Source organism: Urocitellus parryii, chromosome 5, assembly GCF_045843805.1.
Source record: "Urocitellus parryii isolate mUroPar1 chromosome 5, mUroPar1.hap1, whole genome shotgun sequence".
NCBI classification, from domain to species: Eukaryota; Metazoa; Chordata; class Mammalia; order Rodentia; family Sciuridae; genus Urocitellus; species Urocitellus parryii.
The window spans coordinates 46,624,013-46,639,220 of NC_135535.1; the positions used below are offsets into that span (position 1 = coordinate 46,624,013).

At 31.9% G+C, this 15,208-nt stretch overlaps 1 protein-coding gene across 8 annotated transcripts in view; it reads right to left on the reverse strand.

Moving 5' to 3' along the window:
- The window catches only part of Cnot2 (CCR4-NOT transcription complex subunit 2), a 102,165-nt gene that overhangs the window by 24,950 nt on the left and 62,007 nt on the right, over positions 1 to 15,208 (reverse strand). For all 8 annotated transcript variants that reach the window (XM_026386631.2, XM_026386627.2, XM_077798607.1 and 5 more), the window contains one exon: positions 9,005 to 9,071. In XM_026386631.2, coding sequence (XP_026242416.2) covers positions 9,005 to 9,071 — 67 coding nt within the window. The remainder of the gene's footprint in view (positions 1 to 9,004; positions 9,072 to 15,208) is intronic.

Sequence of the window (15,208 nt, forward strand, 5' to 3'; positions counted from 1 at the left end):
ATGTTATATGTATATGTTTATTTTTTACCCTTTTATTCCTCAAAGTAAAGATGTACAGCTGTCATTTGTGTTGTCATTCTGCCTGAAAATGTTTCCTTTCCTTCATCATCCTTACCCATAATTTTTAATGTTTTCTGTTTCTAGTCTGCTGAGGAATGGCACATTGATCAACTAAATGTATTGTAAGTTGGAAGTTAAGTGAAAGTAATAAGACAGAGGAAGAGCCAATTAGTAAGTAGATGATGTTAGTGCTAGACACCCCCCCCCCCCACACACACACCTTACTGGTCTAATTTGGATCTAAAACTTTCAAAGACCTGACGATTTTAAAAACTATGACCTCCAAATAAATACAGTTCTCTATATACCATGAATATTTTCTTTCAAACATCTTTATAAAATTTATTGGCATGACAATGTGTCACTTTCCCAGACACATAAAGGGAACTGACTTGGTCACTGCATTTATTTTGTTTACTCTTAAATTTTGTTAACATGAGGATCCCATTAGCTATAGCCACTTTCTCTGAATATGGGACAAAATAAGGAAGTACAAGAGATTAAAAAATCAGCTAACTTAAGATCTCTTCAAAAGAAATTGGTCATTTCCCTCTCTCCTCAAGCATATCAGTTTTCCTCCCGGCCCCCTAGGTGCTCCCATAACAGATAACCAAAATCACATTTTCCCATCACTCATTCAAACAAACATTTCTGAGTGACTACTGCATTAGCTTCAGGTGATATAGCAGTGAAATAGAAAGAAAAGGCTCCTACCTAAGGGACCTTAAATCCTATTCCCCAAACAGGCTGTCCTGTAGTCAGCCATAGCTGCAAATTTCCTATAGGAGGATGTTTCCCATAGTTAATGGCAACACTATTGAGTGCTGAAGACAACTCTAATTTAACACTGATCTACTTCTTCTACCTCAAAACTTGTTCCAAATTTCCATCTCTTGATATCTTCCCTTCATTTGCTTTCTCATCTTAATACCTGCCCGTTTTTTCAAGTTTTCCTTTCCCTTTTCACTCTTTTCCACCCACTCATCATTAAAACACTTTCCAAAAAGCTAGTAAATGTTTGGACCCTTTATAACATACAAGAAACTCTACAAATGACTCATGGAAATTCATCCTCTTTAACTCTGTTTACACATATTCAGAAATATTTTAGAGATTATCAATATTAGCAAAGATACTTCTGAAAAAGGAAAATACACAATTTAATTAATTGGCATGCTTGAATTCACAGTGCTTAGAAGGAAGGAAGACTATGAAATAAAGAAAATAAATATTATTGTTTCATTTCAGACCTCGAAATTCATGTTCTTCATAAAAAGTTAATAGATAAATTCAAAGGTCTTAGTTTAGTTTTATTGAACTAGATATAAAAAGATCATTACAAACTGGATCATTAATTCCTGAATATTTAGTAATGGGGTTATTTTAAATTTAACTTAAAATTGTGTTGTACAATAAAGTATTAATAGCACTGACTAATGAACATACAATGATTTATATTTAGGCAATAAAATATACTAAGTCATTAAATTTGAGTTACCTGAGTCAAACTATCAGCAGTGGGTAGGCTGAAAGTAGGGGAAAATTTCATCTTTTACTAGAATAATTAACACAAAATCATTTCCAAAATATTAGCCCAAGAATACAGGCTAACAAAAGATAAAAAAAAGAATTCAAGAGATTGGACTGTAGGTTAAAACAACTACAACAGGGCTGGGGATGTGGCTCAAGCGGTAGGGCGCTCGCCTGGCATGTGTGCGACCCGCACCACATACAAAGATGTTGTGTCTGCCGAAAACTAAAATAAAGAAAGAAACACTGATACCGGGGGGGGGGGGGGGGAAAGCACAACTACAACAGGAAACACACACACACACACCCATGATCATACATAAGTAAGTGGGAGGACAGTAAAATAAAAATTTATGGAGCACTTCATAACCAAACATACTACATACTACTACTTCATCTCTTTTCCTCCATCATCTTCTTTTTTTTGGTACCAGGGATTGAACCCAGGGGTACTTAACCACTGAGCCATATCCTCAGTCCTCTTGTCCTTCTTTTTAACAACCTACAGGGAAGGTATTTATCCTCTCCATTTTTAATTTATGATAAGGAATAAAAGAAAAAACAAAAAAATCATTTAAATGGTTATAATACTACATTGATCTTTTTCTCTTAAAGGACTATGGGAACATATCCAAGTATATTCCTACCTCTTATTTGGCCAGGTGCTAAGCAAAGAATTAATTGAATTTCTTATTGGTCATTTTTCAGAAACCCTAAAGAATATGACCTAATGAATTATTTCTGTTGTAACAACTGATTAATAGTGTATCTTTTTATACTTATGGCAAGACGTGCCATCCTGAATTCAATCTTTTGCTAGAGATAAACAATATATATAATAGAAGTTACAATAAAAACAGTTCAATCATAGCCACCAAATCCCTGAAGATTCTTACTTAAATGAATGCTCCTGAATCTTTTGGGGGGGGGAGGGGGACGGAATCCCTGAAAAAAGAAAGTGTAAAGTGTCCCCCTTTCCATTCTCAAAGTATCAAGCTTCCTACAGAAACTCAGTGTTTCTGTAGGAAGCTTGATATTAAAAAAGGCATTAAAGCTTGACATTAAAAAAGGCCACCAACCCCAAAATAGTGCTTTCTCTCAATGTCTTCTTAACTCCAACCTCTCCTGCACTTAGCTGATTAATCTTCTCCATAAAAGTATTTCAATTTTGTAATTTCCTTCATTAAATTCAACGGATTTAGTAATAAAATAGACTTCAGAGTACAAACAACCAAATTACAGATAATGAACTCAAACCAGGCATTAAGTTACTTGCCCAAGCAATAAGGTATAAAAAGAATGCTCAGTTTTTTGACTTGTATTTCAATGCCCTTTTACAATCAATATCACTTTCCACTTTTTATAGCACTTGCTAATTTTTCCATTACCCAGGAATTTCCATGTCTAGGTCCCATCTCTACAAAATTATGATTTGGTTTGAGTCTGGATAATTCATGGGCAGTAAGATTTTAAAAAACTCAAGTGTTTCTAAGTGCAGCCATGGTTGAAAACAATTATTCCATACAATTAAGTCCAATCACAGTTAAAATTCTCTCAGAACCAAAATATTTTTTCTTTAATCTTAACATTCTGCTATTTACATACTACAGATTTGATTTATAATCTTTCTCCTTTGCCTAATTCTCCTCTTCAATACTGTCCCTATACCTTTACCATTCATTATCATTTTCCCACCAAGATTACTTTCCCTTCTCTTGTTCTGCAGAGATACAAAGGCCTATTTAAAAATAAATATATAAGTGCTATTACTCAGGTGTTTTAGTTTGTTTAGTGTGTTTGAGTACATGTAGGAGGGACTGCTAACTCAGATTCAGGGATAGAGTGGGTCAGATCAGAAGAGGGTTCCTACAGGAGATGGTCATTTAATTAAATAATAAAAAGGTTTAACCGTTCTACAGAATCTTTACCCGTGAAACAGCAATCTTTCAAGTATATTCTGCACTTCTTCTCAATCTAAATTTCCCTTATAAATTTAAACACATTTACAAAGTAATTCAGGTCTCAAACTATAGAAATTATGCTTGATCCTCAAAATATCTCAAGTCTGACCAGTTCTCAACACCTCTATCCCTAGTCCAAGTTACCCCTTCTTGCCCAGATTACTGTAGTACAGTAGCAGCCTGTTTCTTCCCCATCAAGCACACTTTCTGTACAGAAAAGAGATATTAAGAATGAAACTGCATATTAAAATCTTTGCCATTAAACTTCTTTACCAACTTCCAAATTCTTTATAAGACTTTCTATGATCTGAAACCTGTTAATTCATTGATTTTTCTCTCTTAATTCATTACACTGGCCCTCTCACTCTTCCTTTATACATTAAATTCAGTCTTACATTCCTTTTTGTTTTGGTACCAGGAACTGAACCCAAGAGTTCTTAATCATTGAGCCACATTCCCAGTACTTTTTCTTTATATTTTTTACTTTGAGATAGGATATTGCTAAGTTGATTAGGGCCTTGCTAAGTTGATGAGGCTGGCTTTGAATTTGTAATCCTCCTACCTCAGACTCCTGAGTTGCTGAGATTACAGGTGTGCAACACCATGCCTGGCCATTTTTATATTCTTAGAATTATCATGTTTGCTGTTGCCTGTATCTGAAAGGTTCTCATTTAAATTGTTCCAAGGACTACCTATCACCAACTTTCAGGTTTCCACTCAAATAGTACCTTCTCAGAGATGTATTTGAATGCAACAAATTACTTCTATCCACTTACCCCATAAACCTGACTTAGTTGTTATGGTATTTACTACCAGAGTAACACAATTGACTTAGTTGCCTGCATGTTTATCATCTGTCTCCATTAAAACGTAAGCACTATGAAAACAGGAACTTTGTTATTTGCCAAATTCTTGGTAAGTTCTTAGAATAATATCATACTCAGAGTAGTTATAATAATACATGATTAATGAATAAATCCTATCACACTATCTTCAGTAGAAGGTTCAGTAGGCTGTTGGCATCTGTGGATTTAACACTAGTAATTTCTACTATGTACAAATGGCCTTCTAGGATCATGATAGGAAGCAGTATATAGCTTACAGGTTTCAAAGAATTTACTGTTCTCAACTCATATTCACAGAGTTACTTTAAAAGTAATGCAATTCTAGCTCTACTGCTTATTATCTATATAACTTTGGGCCGGTTCCTTAACCTGTCAAGGAACTATGAAGATTTAATAAATTAACCTATATAAATTTTTATAAAGCACTTAAATTTGCATTTGATACACATTAAATAACCAATAAATATTAGCTCTGTTTCTGTGCTTTTATTTTGGTAAATAAACCTCTGGAAACAAAGTCAACAAGTGTTCCTATGGTGAAGATAAAATGGTATCATGTAGTGGAATGACGGTTTTCAACAGAAAATAAATGTTTTATGTGGCAAAACATTTTATACTATAGCCATGCTCTTGAATTTGGAAAGTAGCAAAGATCTTGAATGAATCTCACAGAAAAGTGAAGATTGTACTTCTTGGTAGAAATCAATTTAACAGCCTACTAGGTTTCCCTTGCCTTCATAAAGTGGACCATTCCAAAATCTATCCCCTGCTACGGATATTGTTCCCACTGCTAAAACAATTAGAGTCTCCTCAACGTCAATTTCAAACATGACCTCGTGTGTAAATCCTTTCTTGATCATTGTCAAAGACAGATGATTACTCCTGCTTTTGAAATATCCAGAAAACTCCTAACTTCTTATTCCATTCTGTAGTGAAACCATCTATGTACCTATACTTTTAAGATTATATGTGGAAACCATGTATCGCTCATCATGCATTCAACAAATATTTACTGAGTGCCTGTCATGTACAAAGTACAAAGGACAGGAAGGCAACACAGACATGCAAAAGTAAATGCAGTAACACCACAGTTGTATGTACATTGTACAGTGATGGTGTGAAATAGTGGTCTCTTCTATACCCATCTACAGTATAATATGTATAATAGGACTCAGTAAGTATCTGTCAAACTCAATTCCTGCCTGTTTTGGAGTTTTCCTCTAACACTGTAGCTTACTGTGCTTTTCACCCCAAACTCTAAAATATTGTCCATACCTTGCATTACAACCTAGCCTCATAGGCTGTTATTAAATATTTTATATATACATGTCATACCTCCTTACTATAACATGTACTTGAAAGCAAGGCTTCCCAGAGCATTCAATACAAATTACTAAGTATTAAATGTTTGTTAAAGTGTCCTACAAAGTCCTAAAGCAACCAAAAATTGTCATTTATTTATTTTACATTGTTAGCAGCATCACTTTTGAGCCACTCCACTTGTGCTCTGGTTCTCCATAAAGCAAGGAGCCTTCACAAAGGAGTTCTTAAAAAAAAGAAAGGTCAAAAGGATGTCTGTTGGAAGCATGAAATTATGCCACCACTCCCAACCCAAGAGTCCAGATTCGAGAAGGAAAGATGTATTTCTTCTCACAATTATTAAAGGTCTGGGTCCTTTTCAGGATTCAGATACAAATGCAGATAATGAATTCATCTAGATAGCTAGTTACCTCGGGTGACTATAAGACAATACACACATAAGGAAGCGTTCAATAAATGGTAGTTTCCTTTTTCTCTATTCCTACACTGTTCTAAATCCTATTCATAAATAAGAAAACATCAACTAAACCACTACAATTTCAATGTACTTAATTAACATTCAGGAGAAATGAATTCCTTGTCCCTATTCATTCTAATCTAGTAGACAGTTTGGAGAGCACAGGGGTCTATAAGGCAGAGCTCAAATCTTATGTATAAACTCAAAGAATACAAGTAGAGAACATTATGCAACTTAACACTATGTTACTGGTTTCTACAGTTATCACCTGGTACACAAACCCTTGAATGCTAAGTCACTTACACATTTGGATACAATCATACCCACTAGGATCTAAGATTATACAAACCAGTATTTTCAGTGTACCTAATGTGTTACACAATCCTTCTACTCAAATCTGGCAAAATGTAGGCTTCAATAGTTGTATACCCATTCCAAAAGGAACTCACTTTCTTATTTTAAATTTATTATAAGTCTTAGTTCTAGAGAAGGTGTTCTTTCTTTTCCACTTCTCCCATCTCTTAATTATTCTAATATCAAGAACAACAGATTACTAGCCAACCTCATATTTGAATGGCACAAATCCCTATTGAACTTTGCCAATATGAATAGAGCTAATGATGGAATTCAATGGCAGTTGAGAAAAAGAGCTTTGAGTTACACCAATCTCAATGTGCAAATACAATAAGTTGCCCTGAGAGTTACATTTCTAATCTATCCCACTTACATTCCAATCTCTCCATCCTTCAAATTTTACCATTCTGACTTAGTTAAAACTATTAAAACTCTGACCTCCAAGTCCAACATGGTAGCTTGTGTTCTCCTGTCTGACGATGTGGGTGTTCATATTACCTGCCAGTTATATGATCCATTTGGCTCTCTAGAGTCTCTGAACCTAAAAGAAACTGGCAACCCATGCTATCATTTTTTCACTAGTTACAGCTTCTAAAGGTGTAGCCTGGAAAATAACTGTATCCTGAATCAAAACAGTTCAGTTCCTATTAATCTAAGGTTCAATTTTTCAGTAGGTTAATACCTGAAATGTCAGTTTAAAAAAGTAAACTACGTATTCAAATTGCTTCACAGATATTATAAGAATATAGCCATTCAATATAATTACAGTCCAACAGAGAATACCTACCATATATGGTTTCTTTTAAAACACATTTTCTAAGAAAAGTAAATTTGTCCACTAATTATTCTCTGTATATTATTAGCAAGAAACACAATGATAACTTAAATTTGAATGTCAATGTCCATCATACCAATGATATTACTGTATTTCAAACCAAATTTATCCTGTACCTTAGCCCAATTATAATTACACATTTATACATTAAAAAAACTTAAGATTTTTAAAAATCCAGACAGTTAATCACTGCCATTATAATCACCTCAGCTTCTCACTTATAAATGTTTCTCCATTCTATATCTACCCTGGACTTTCAAAAGAAAAATTAGGTCTTTGCAGTTGCTCTAAATAAAAGATAGTCTAAAAATAGCTACATATTTCTAGTGTAAGCCTTACAAGAAGGGTAAAAGCACACGCTAAAGACAACACATTACTTGCTAATAATATTTCCTCAACACCTAGGCTAAACATTTGTGGATAAATAAGCCACATGTTTTTTAGGTAATAAAAAGTTTTGTAAATGTTTTTGTTTAATTACAGGAAAACTGCTAAAATACATATAAAGAATAAATTTTATTTATTACTCCTGTACTAGCAAAATTGTATTTCAGAGCAAAAGAGGAAAGACACAAAAGATAGAAAAATAGATGGAAATAACCTTGTATACAAAATAAGTTTTATCCTTCTACTAAACTAAAATCAATGTGAAGGGCAAAGTGATATAATGAGCTATTCTGATACCAATCAAAATGTTGCTTCCCGTTATACCAGAAGAGCTCCAAATTAAACAATTAATTTTTATCTGAAGCGGGTTAAAGTAGTCACTAGATGTCTACTCCAGTTACTCAATTATTCTATGATCTTTGATGAGAATTTATAACACTTTTAACTCCCTCCCCCTTTCATTAACAGAGATGCTATTAACAGAAATGAGAAATCAACAGATCTTTGATACTAGAGATGATAAAATCTTATTACTATGTAACATTCTAAAAAATTGATTTGCAAAAATATGAAGATATTTTATAATTTGGAGTTTTATAAAAATTTTGTGATAGTAATAGCTAGAATTTATTGAGCACTTACTATGCGCCAGGCACTATGCTAAGCGCTTTTAAAGTATTAAATACTTCTAAAAAGAAGAATCTTATATAATGAAAAAAATGTGAGTCAAAAAATCTAGATTCTATAACCAGAGGGATCTAAAGCAAAAGAAGAAATACTGCTAAACCAAAACAAACAAACAAAAAAAATCATACACTGCTGCTAAGAAATAGGTTTACAATGACAGGCCAAAAAACACAAATGAAACAATCTTATCAAACCAACCAAACCAAAAAAAAAAAAAAAAAAAAAGAAAAGAAAAGAAAAATCTTTTAACTTCCTCTAATTGAAAAATAGAATATCTACTTTTGTTTACCCAAAATTCCAACAATACTTTACAAAGGAACATCTAGATACAAAAGATATCAAAATAAATTTCAATCTATGATATACATAAGTAATAACCAATTTAGAATGAGGCCTGAAATAATGAGGTTTTACTATATAGTAAAATAAAGAAAATTCTGAAAATTAAGAATTTTTCCTGCTAAGCCCTACAATAAACCCCAAAGGGCAGCATCCATTGTTTTTTATGTAGTAGTTATTTATTTTTCTCTTTAAATAAAGTATCCCAGAATAAATACAAAATTCTTACTTTGTTGCCCGTATAAACTTGCCCCAAACTGAGACAGCTGACCTGATGTAGATGGTGATGCCAGCATCTAGAAACAAATTAATTACATTAGAGCATAAAGAAAGAGCACAAAGCATTGCATTTATATTTTACAAACCTTGTATATCACACCATAAAAATCAGTCTAACACACATTTCTCATTCTTCAACAAAACATAAATATGTAATCATGTTTCTTAAGAGATAATAACTAGATAAATCAAACAGCAAATGGAAATAATTTTTAATACAAATTTTCTAAAAATTATACTAACCTAAAAGAGCATTACTGCTTCCCTAAAAAAAAGCTAACATATCTAACAAAAACACAAGGATAACATCTCAAAAAAAAAATCAGTTTTATAAATTTATAAGTGAGATGACTTGATTCCTAGATAATATTAAATGAATTCTAAATAGAAAAGTTTTCTACGTTTTAAGAATACTCCCTGGTTTTTACATACAATTAAATTATGTGTATCAAATTGGGAGAAAAACTGAACAACTACACATGAAGTCATAAAAGTGGAGAGAAGATACAAGAGCAAAAAAACAAGTAAAAAGTATACAAAAACAAAGACATGGTATATGATTTATATAATTTATTGGTAAATGATATGACTTTCATGGTACTTATACAATGTATTTATTGCACCAATATCTTTTTTTCCTAGTAGAATATAAATGAAGGTATAGCATATGAAACATTCATCTTTACATTTCTTCACAGACACAGCAATGTAGTAATACTATATATAGATACTTAAGCTGAGTAAATAAAAATGTACATATGTAAGTGTGTTTATGTATTTCCTGTTTCATATTAGACAACCATCAAAACACTTTCATTAAATAAGGTATGGGCTATGCAATCAAAAGGTTTATAATCCAGTGGGGAAAAAGAATGAGTTACACAATTATATTCTAAGGCATGTGTGGCAATGCTATCAAGAAGTATAAAGAATCACTGGAGAAGGTAATTCTGCACAAGAGTGATATATCAGTAAAACTCTATAGGGGATAACATTTGATGAGGGTACAGATGAGGGGCCTACCAGGCCAAGGATATGCAGTGAGAATAAGGTCAGTGAGAAAACAATAAGAAATAGTGATGGCTGGATAACAGGATAATTAGAAAAGGAGACAAGGCTCATCCAAATGGGGAATATAAGAATGGGAAAAATACAAGAAAATTGGGATCAGAGTGCAAACAGTCTTCATAAATGTTATACAAAGATGGTTACTAAGGATGACAATAAAGAGAAAAATAATATTAAGCAAGGAAATTACATGATCAAAGTGAACTTTGGGAAGATAAATCCTAGAACAGAAACAGAAATGGAAACAGTGAGATATCAAACTAGAACAGCAGAGTAGGACTACAAACAAAATATTCAGACAGCAGAATTAATGGTACTTTTTACATCCTAAAAAGGTGGTGAGAGGAGACTCAAAAAAAAAGAGAGAACTATCTACAGGGACTGCTGTGCTGTGGTTTCCAGGGAAGGAAAATTATGATGACATTGACCACAGTTAAGAAAACCCAAAGAAAACACATTTAAACAATGAAGTTTATAATACACAGTTCATGTTATTTTCATATCAAAATACTTAAGCTGTTTTAATTATTCTAGATTAGCTCACAAAACTTTTTATGCAATAGTAGTTGTAAACTGGTAATGCACATCAGACTTTCCAGGGGCAGGGCTGAATTACATACCATTCCAAAAACAGCACTATTTATAATACAGGAATCAATTTTCTATTAAAGTATCAAACCTTATAAATATTTCTTTTCAAATCCAGAGGCTGTACAACCTAGACAATTACACTATCATGCAAACTATATATTTTTAATAACCAAATAGATCAAAATGTGAGATCAAATTATTCTTAGGTGTTATAATTATTATCATAATATTAACTAGAAGTATTAAGCACGTTAAAGACTCACTTCCAAATGCAAGAACAAGACTCAAAGGAGACACATAATACATAGCAAAGCTTTAGTTGGTGACACAGGAAAAAGATATATATAAAATGCTTAAAAATTATGCCTTTGTTATCATTATCAACTATTAGGTTCCAAATACAACGATGAAAATGCATGACTCTAGGAAAGGTAGCAGAATACAACAGTTACTAATAGGGCATTATGTAAAAAGGTGAATGTGTAACTGATGTGATTCTGCAATCTGTATTTGGGGTAAAAATGGGAGTTCATAACTCACTTGAAACTAATGTCTGAAATATGATATGTCAAGAGCCTTGTAAGGTTTTGAACAACCAATAAAAAAAATATATATATATATACTTCATGTTGAAATTGCTTACCTTAGACATGCACAAGTGAAAACCAAATTCAGGCTGGTAGTGTTAACTAGTTTCTAAGATTTTCTTTTATTTTTATACTTAAGGCCTAAATAATAAATGGAGTCTTTATAGTTTATGTTTAAGGGATACCCAGGGATTGCTGCTATTCTATTTATTTCATGGAAAGGATAGTCAGATTTTTATTTTGGAACTTCCTGGAAATTCTTTGGTGATCTTTGGACTAATAAAATCTTTTAGTACTAAATTAATATTATTCTTACGTCATAGTAAGAATAATCATTTAAATATTTGGCGTAATAAATGCCTAGCGACATTTTATTTTATGAATCTATTTTTTCTTGCTATAAGGGGGATATTGTAAATCATACATTTGTATTAATAATATTTCTTAAACAAGGAAATATAGTTAACTGTAAACTAAACCAATCTACAAATTATTGTAGGGATTTGTAAATTCTGTTGTCGGTACTGGAAACTTTGTTGGAATCTTTTAATCAGCAGATTATGTTGTGAATGTATTTGTACATTGTTAAAATATTTTTAAAGATGTTTTGTTTTAGTTGAATAAATGTCTGTTGGAGTGATAGCTTGGAAGATGCAAAAAAAAAAGAAAATGCATGACTTATAATACATAAAGTGAACATTTTCAAATGAACAACTTAAAACATTACTGCTTTCAAAAGTTTATGCCTACTGAATACTTAAACTTTAAAGAACATTTAGTCTTCTTTCTCATGAAGATTACAGATGCACAAATGTGTTAAAAGTGTGCCAAGAGATCAGCCCTCTCGGCATGGAAGGACAGAGGTAAGGAGTAAGGCGCAACATGAAGGTAGAGTAGTTGTGGTTCAGTTACTTGAGATCAAGAGTAGTAGGGTGACCCATTTACTGTAGTGCATAATATTAAATATCATTTTCTTTATTCTACTACATGAAGGTTTATAAACAGTACATTCCAGGAATATGAAAGTAATTTAAAGAGTTTATAACCTTCAACACTTCCACATAAAATAAGTGATGATTAGCTGTACAGATGTTAAAATTAGTGCCTTATAATGTGTCAAAAATGCAAAATCATAAAATCTATTCCTAATAGTATATATTTTTAGATGCTGAAAGTTTATTTCATGAAATAAATCAGTGTTAAAAATGGAGGAATCAAACAATGTGAACAGAATAGGAATGCTATTGATGAAAGCAACAAAAATGCACAAGAAATGTACTCTGACAGAGCAACGATTACTGTTAACAGACATCAGAAAAATTATATTTATTTTTAAATGTTGAAATTTAATGATAAAAGGTGAATTTCTGACAAAAATACAAAACCTTAGGACAAGAGACATTACAATAGCTAATGCAGCATAAACAGAGAAAGCCCAGAGTTAGAGTTGGAGTTGGGGTTTGAATCCTGGTTCTGACACTTAACCTATGAAACAGCTGAAGCTCAGTTTCCTTCCTGTAAGATCTCATAGAGTTGAGTGTAGATTAAATGAGATAAAATACAGCACACACTGTAAGTGCTCAATAATTGTAGCAGCAGCTGCTAATAATCTAATCTTCCTCTCAGTGCAAGACATTGTTTCTCAGAGGAGCATCAGACTGGGAAATTTATTAAATAACACCCTAAATTTATATAGCTTTTCGGCCAAGGAGCTAAACTAAGCAGTTTATCTTCACAAATTTCAGATAAAAGAAGATGCAGAACTTGTGTTTTTTTAAGAGAAGCTAAAGGTAAACAGAAGAGTAAATGTCACATAATCACTAGAATGATGAAACCAACAAGTTGTTATTGTGTTCTCAGTCTAAAACTATCATAATAATTATACATCTTCCATAAATCTCAAGTAATCTATAATATACACTGCAATGAAAATAATGTAAACCGAGAAACAAAAAGAACTAATATAATGTGATTCTAATTACTTATTTTCCTGATCCAAAGAACTCCTTTATCTTTTAACATATGAAATCAATAAAACAGAATTACATTTAAAAATTATTTGCATTATTAATAGATAGAACTCTGACATTCATGACCAAATAGTTTCAATTTTTGTTTAAAAATTAATTGTAAAAACTTAGTAACAGGCAAATTTGGTTCCTACCAGATCTCCATAGCAACAAAGTTTTAAGTCTTCTACCTCCCTTATTCTTCCTAACAGTGACCACTTCTCAAAAATTACTCCCTCTCTCTGACAAATTTACCTCCAACCATAAAACCTATTTTAAGAAACACTAAATAAATTTGGTCAAGAAATTATATCCTTTGGGCTTCAAATCACAACAAAATTTTGTTAAATAAAAATTCCCTGACAACAAAAAATTTAAAAATGAAATAATTTTTCAAATAATCTTTTAAAAATTCATTGTATGATACAGTTAAATGTATGGTGATAACAAATCCCTATAATTATGTTGTCACTCCATAAAAAAAATGATTTGATTTTTTTTAACTACATCTTATTTACACACACACACACACACACACACTCACACAAAGAAACAAAACAAGGGTATATGCATACAGAATCCTACATCTAGAAAGAATTCAAATTGGTTTTTTTTTTTTGGTACTGGGGACTGAACTCAGGGACACTCAACCACTGAGCCACATCCTCAGCTCAATTTTGCATTTTATTTAGAGACAAAGTCTCACTGAGTTATTTAGTACCTTGCTTTTTGCTGAGGCTGGCTTTGAACTCATGAATCTCCTGTCTCAGCCTCCCAAGCCGCTGGGATTACAGGCATGAGTCACTTACTACACACCTGGCTAGATTTCAAACATTTTAAAAATAGATCATTTTAAAAATTAAATCTAGCAAACAGGCATAGAAAGAAAGACTGAGAAGATAACACATCAAAAAGAAGAAAGGAGCAAGAGAGGGTTAGAGTCAGGAAAAAAATACTTAGGTACAGAACCTGACAGCTTATGAATTAGATATAATGAGTTTACTAGACAGTTCAAGAAATTTTCCTTAAAATACTTCTATGTTTACATATAAAGAATATTTGTAAAAATAGTTAAATCATCAATGTAATAAATTCCTTAGTATTAAACATTTAATAATAAAACTTTTTACTAAAAAAATATGCTATGAACATCTTTTTATTATATTGCCTGAATTCCAGGCTAGAACCAAAATACAGTTTTATGGAAAGGCAAATAATTGGTTTAAATATTTACATTTTAAAGGCATTTAAAATACATTGTTTTTAACAAAGTCTATTAATTACACTTCCAAAGTAGTCGCCTCAATGTTCTCTCAAAAATGCTGGCTTAGTCTTTCACTTCAAAAAAATTTTTTTGAAAAGAAATCCTCACTAGTATAGACTTAGTGTTATTATGTCAAATTTCCAAAAACAAACAAACAAACAAAAAACCCTCAAAGATTTTTAATTTTGAATCATTACAGATTTCATGCATTTGAACTAGGGATATTTAACCAAAGTCTAGGCAAGTTAATTTGAAATCTGAAAATTTTCTAATCTGAAGCACTCTGGATAAAGCACACTCAACTGTATCATAGATAATGCTTACTGTTTAGATGGTAAGAATGATGAGGATGATAACACACACAACCGAGCTTTTTTTTTTTTTGTGATTGTTTTGTAGACACACTGAAATTGTATCTGCACTAATTGCATATATTTTATCAGGGTTTTATCTTTAAAATAATGAGTCTAAAGAGTATGTGAATGTCAATGAGTTTAATGGGTTTTGGAAGTTCCCCTCAAATGATTTAATATTTAATTCCAATTTTTTTCGAGCATACTCTAAAAAAAATGCTGGCTATTAATTACACTTAACTTTTATGAGATCATCATTGCCATATAAAAATCTGACATTTA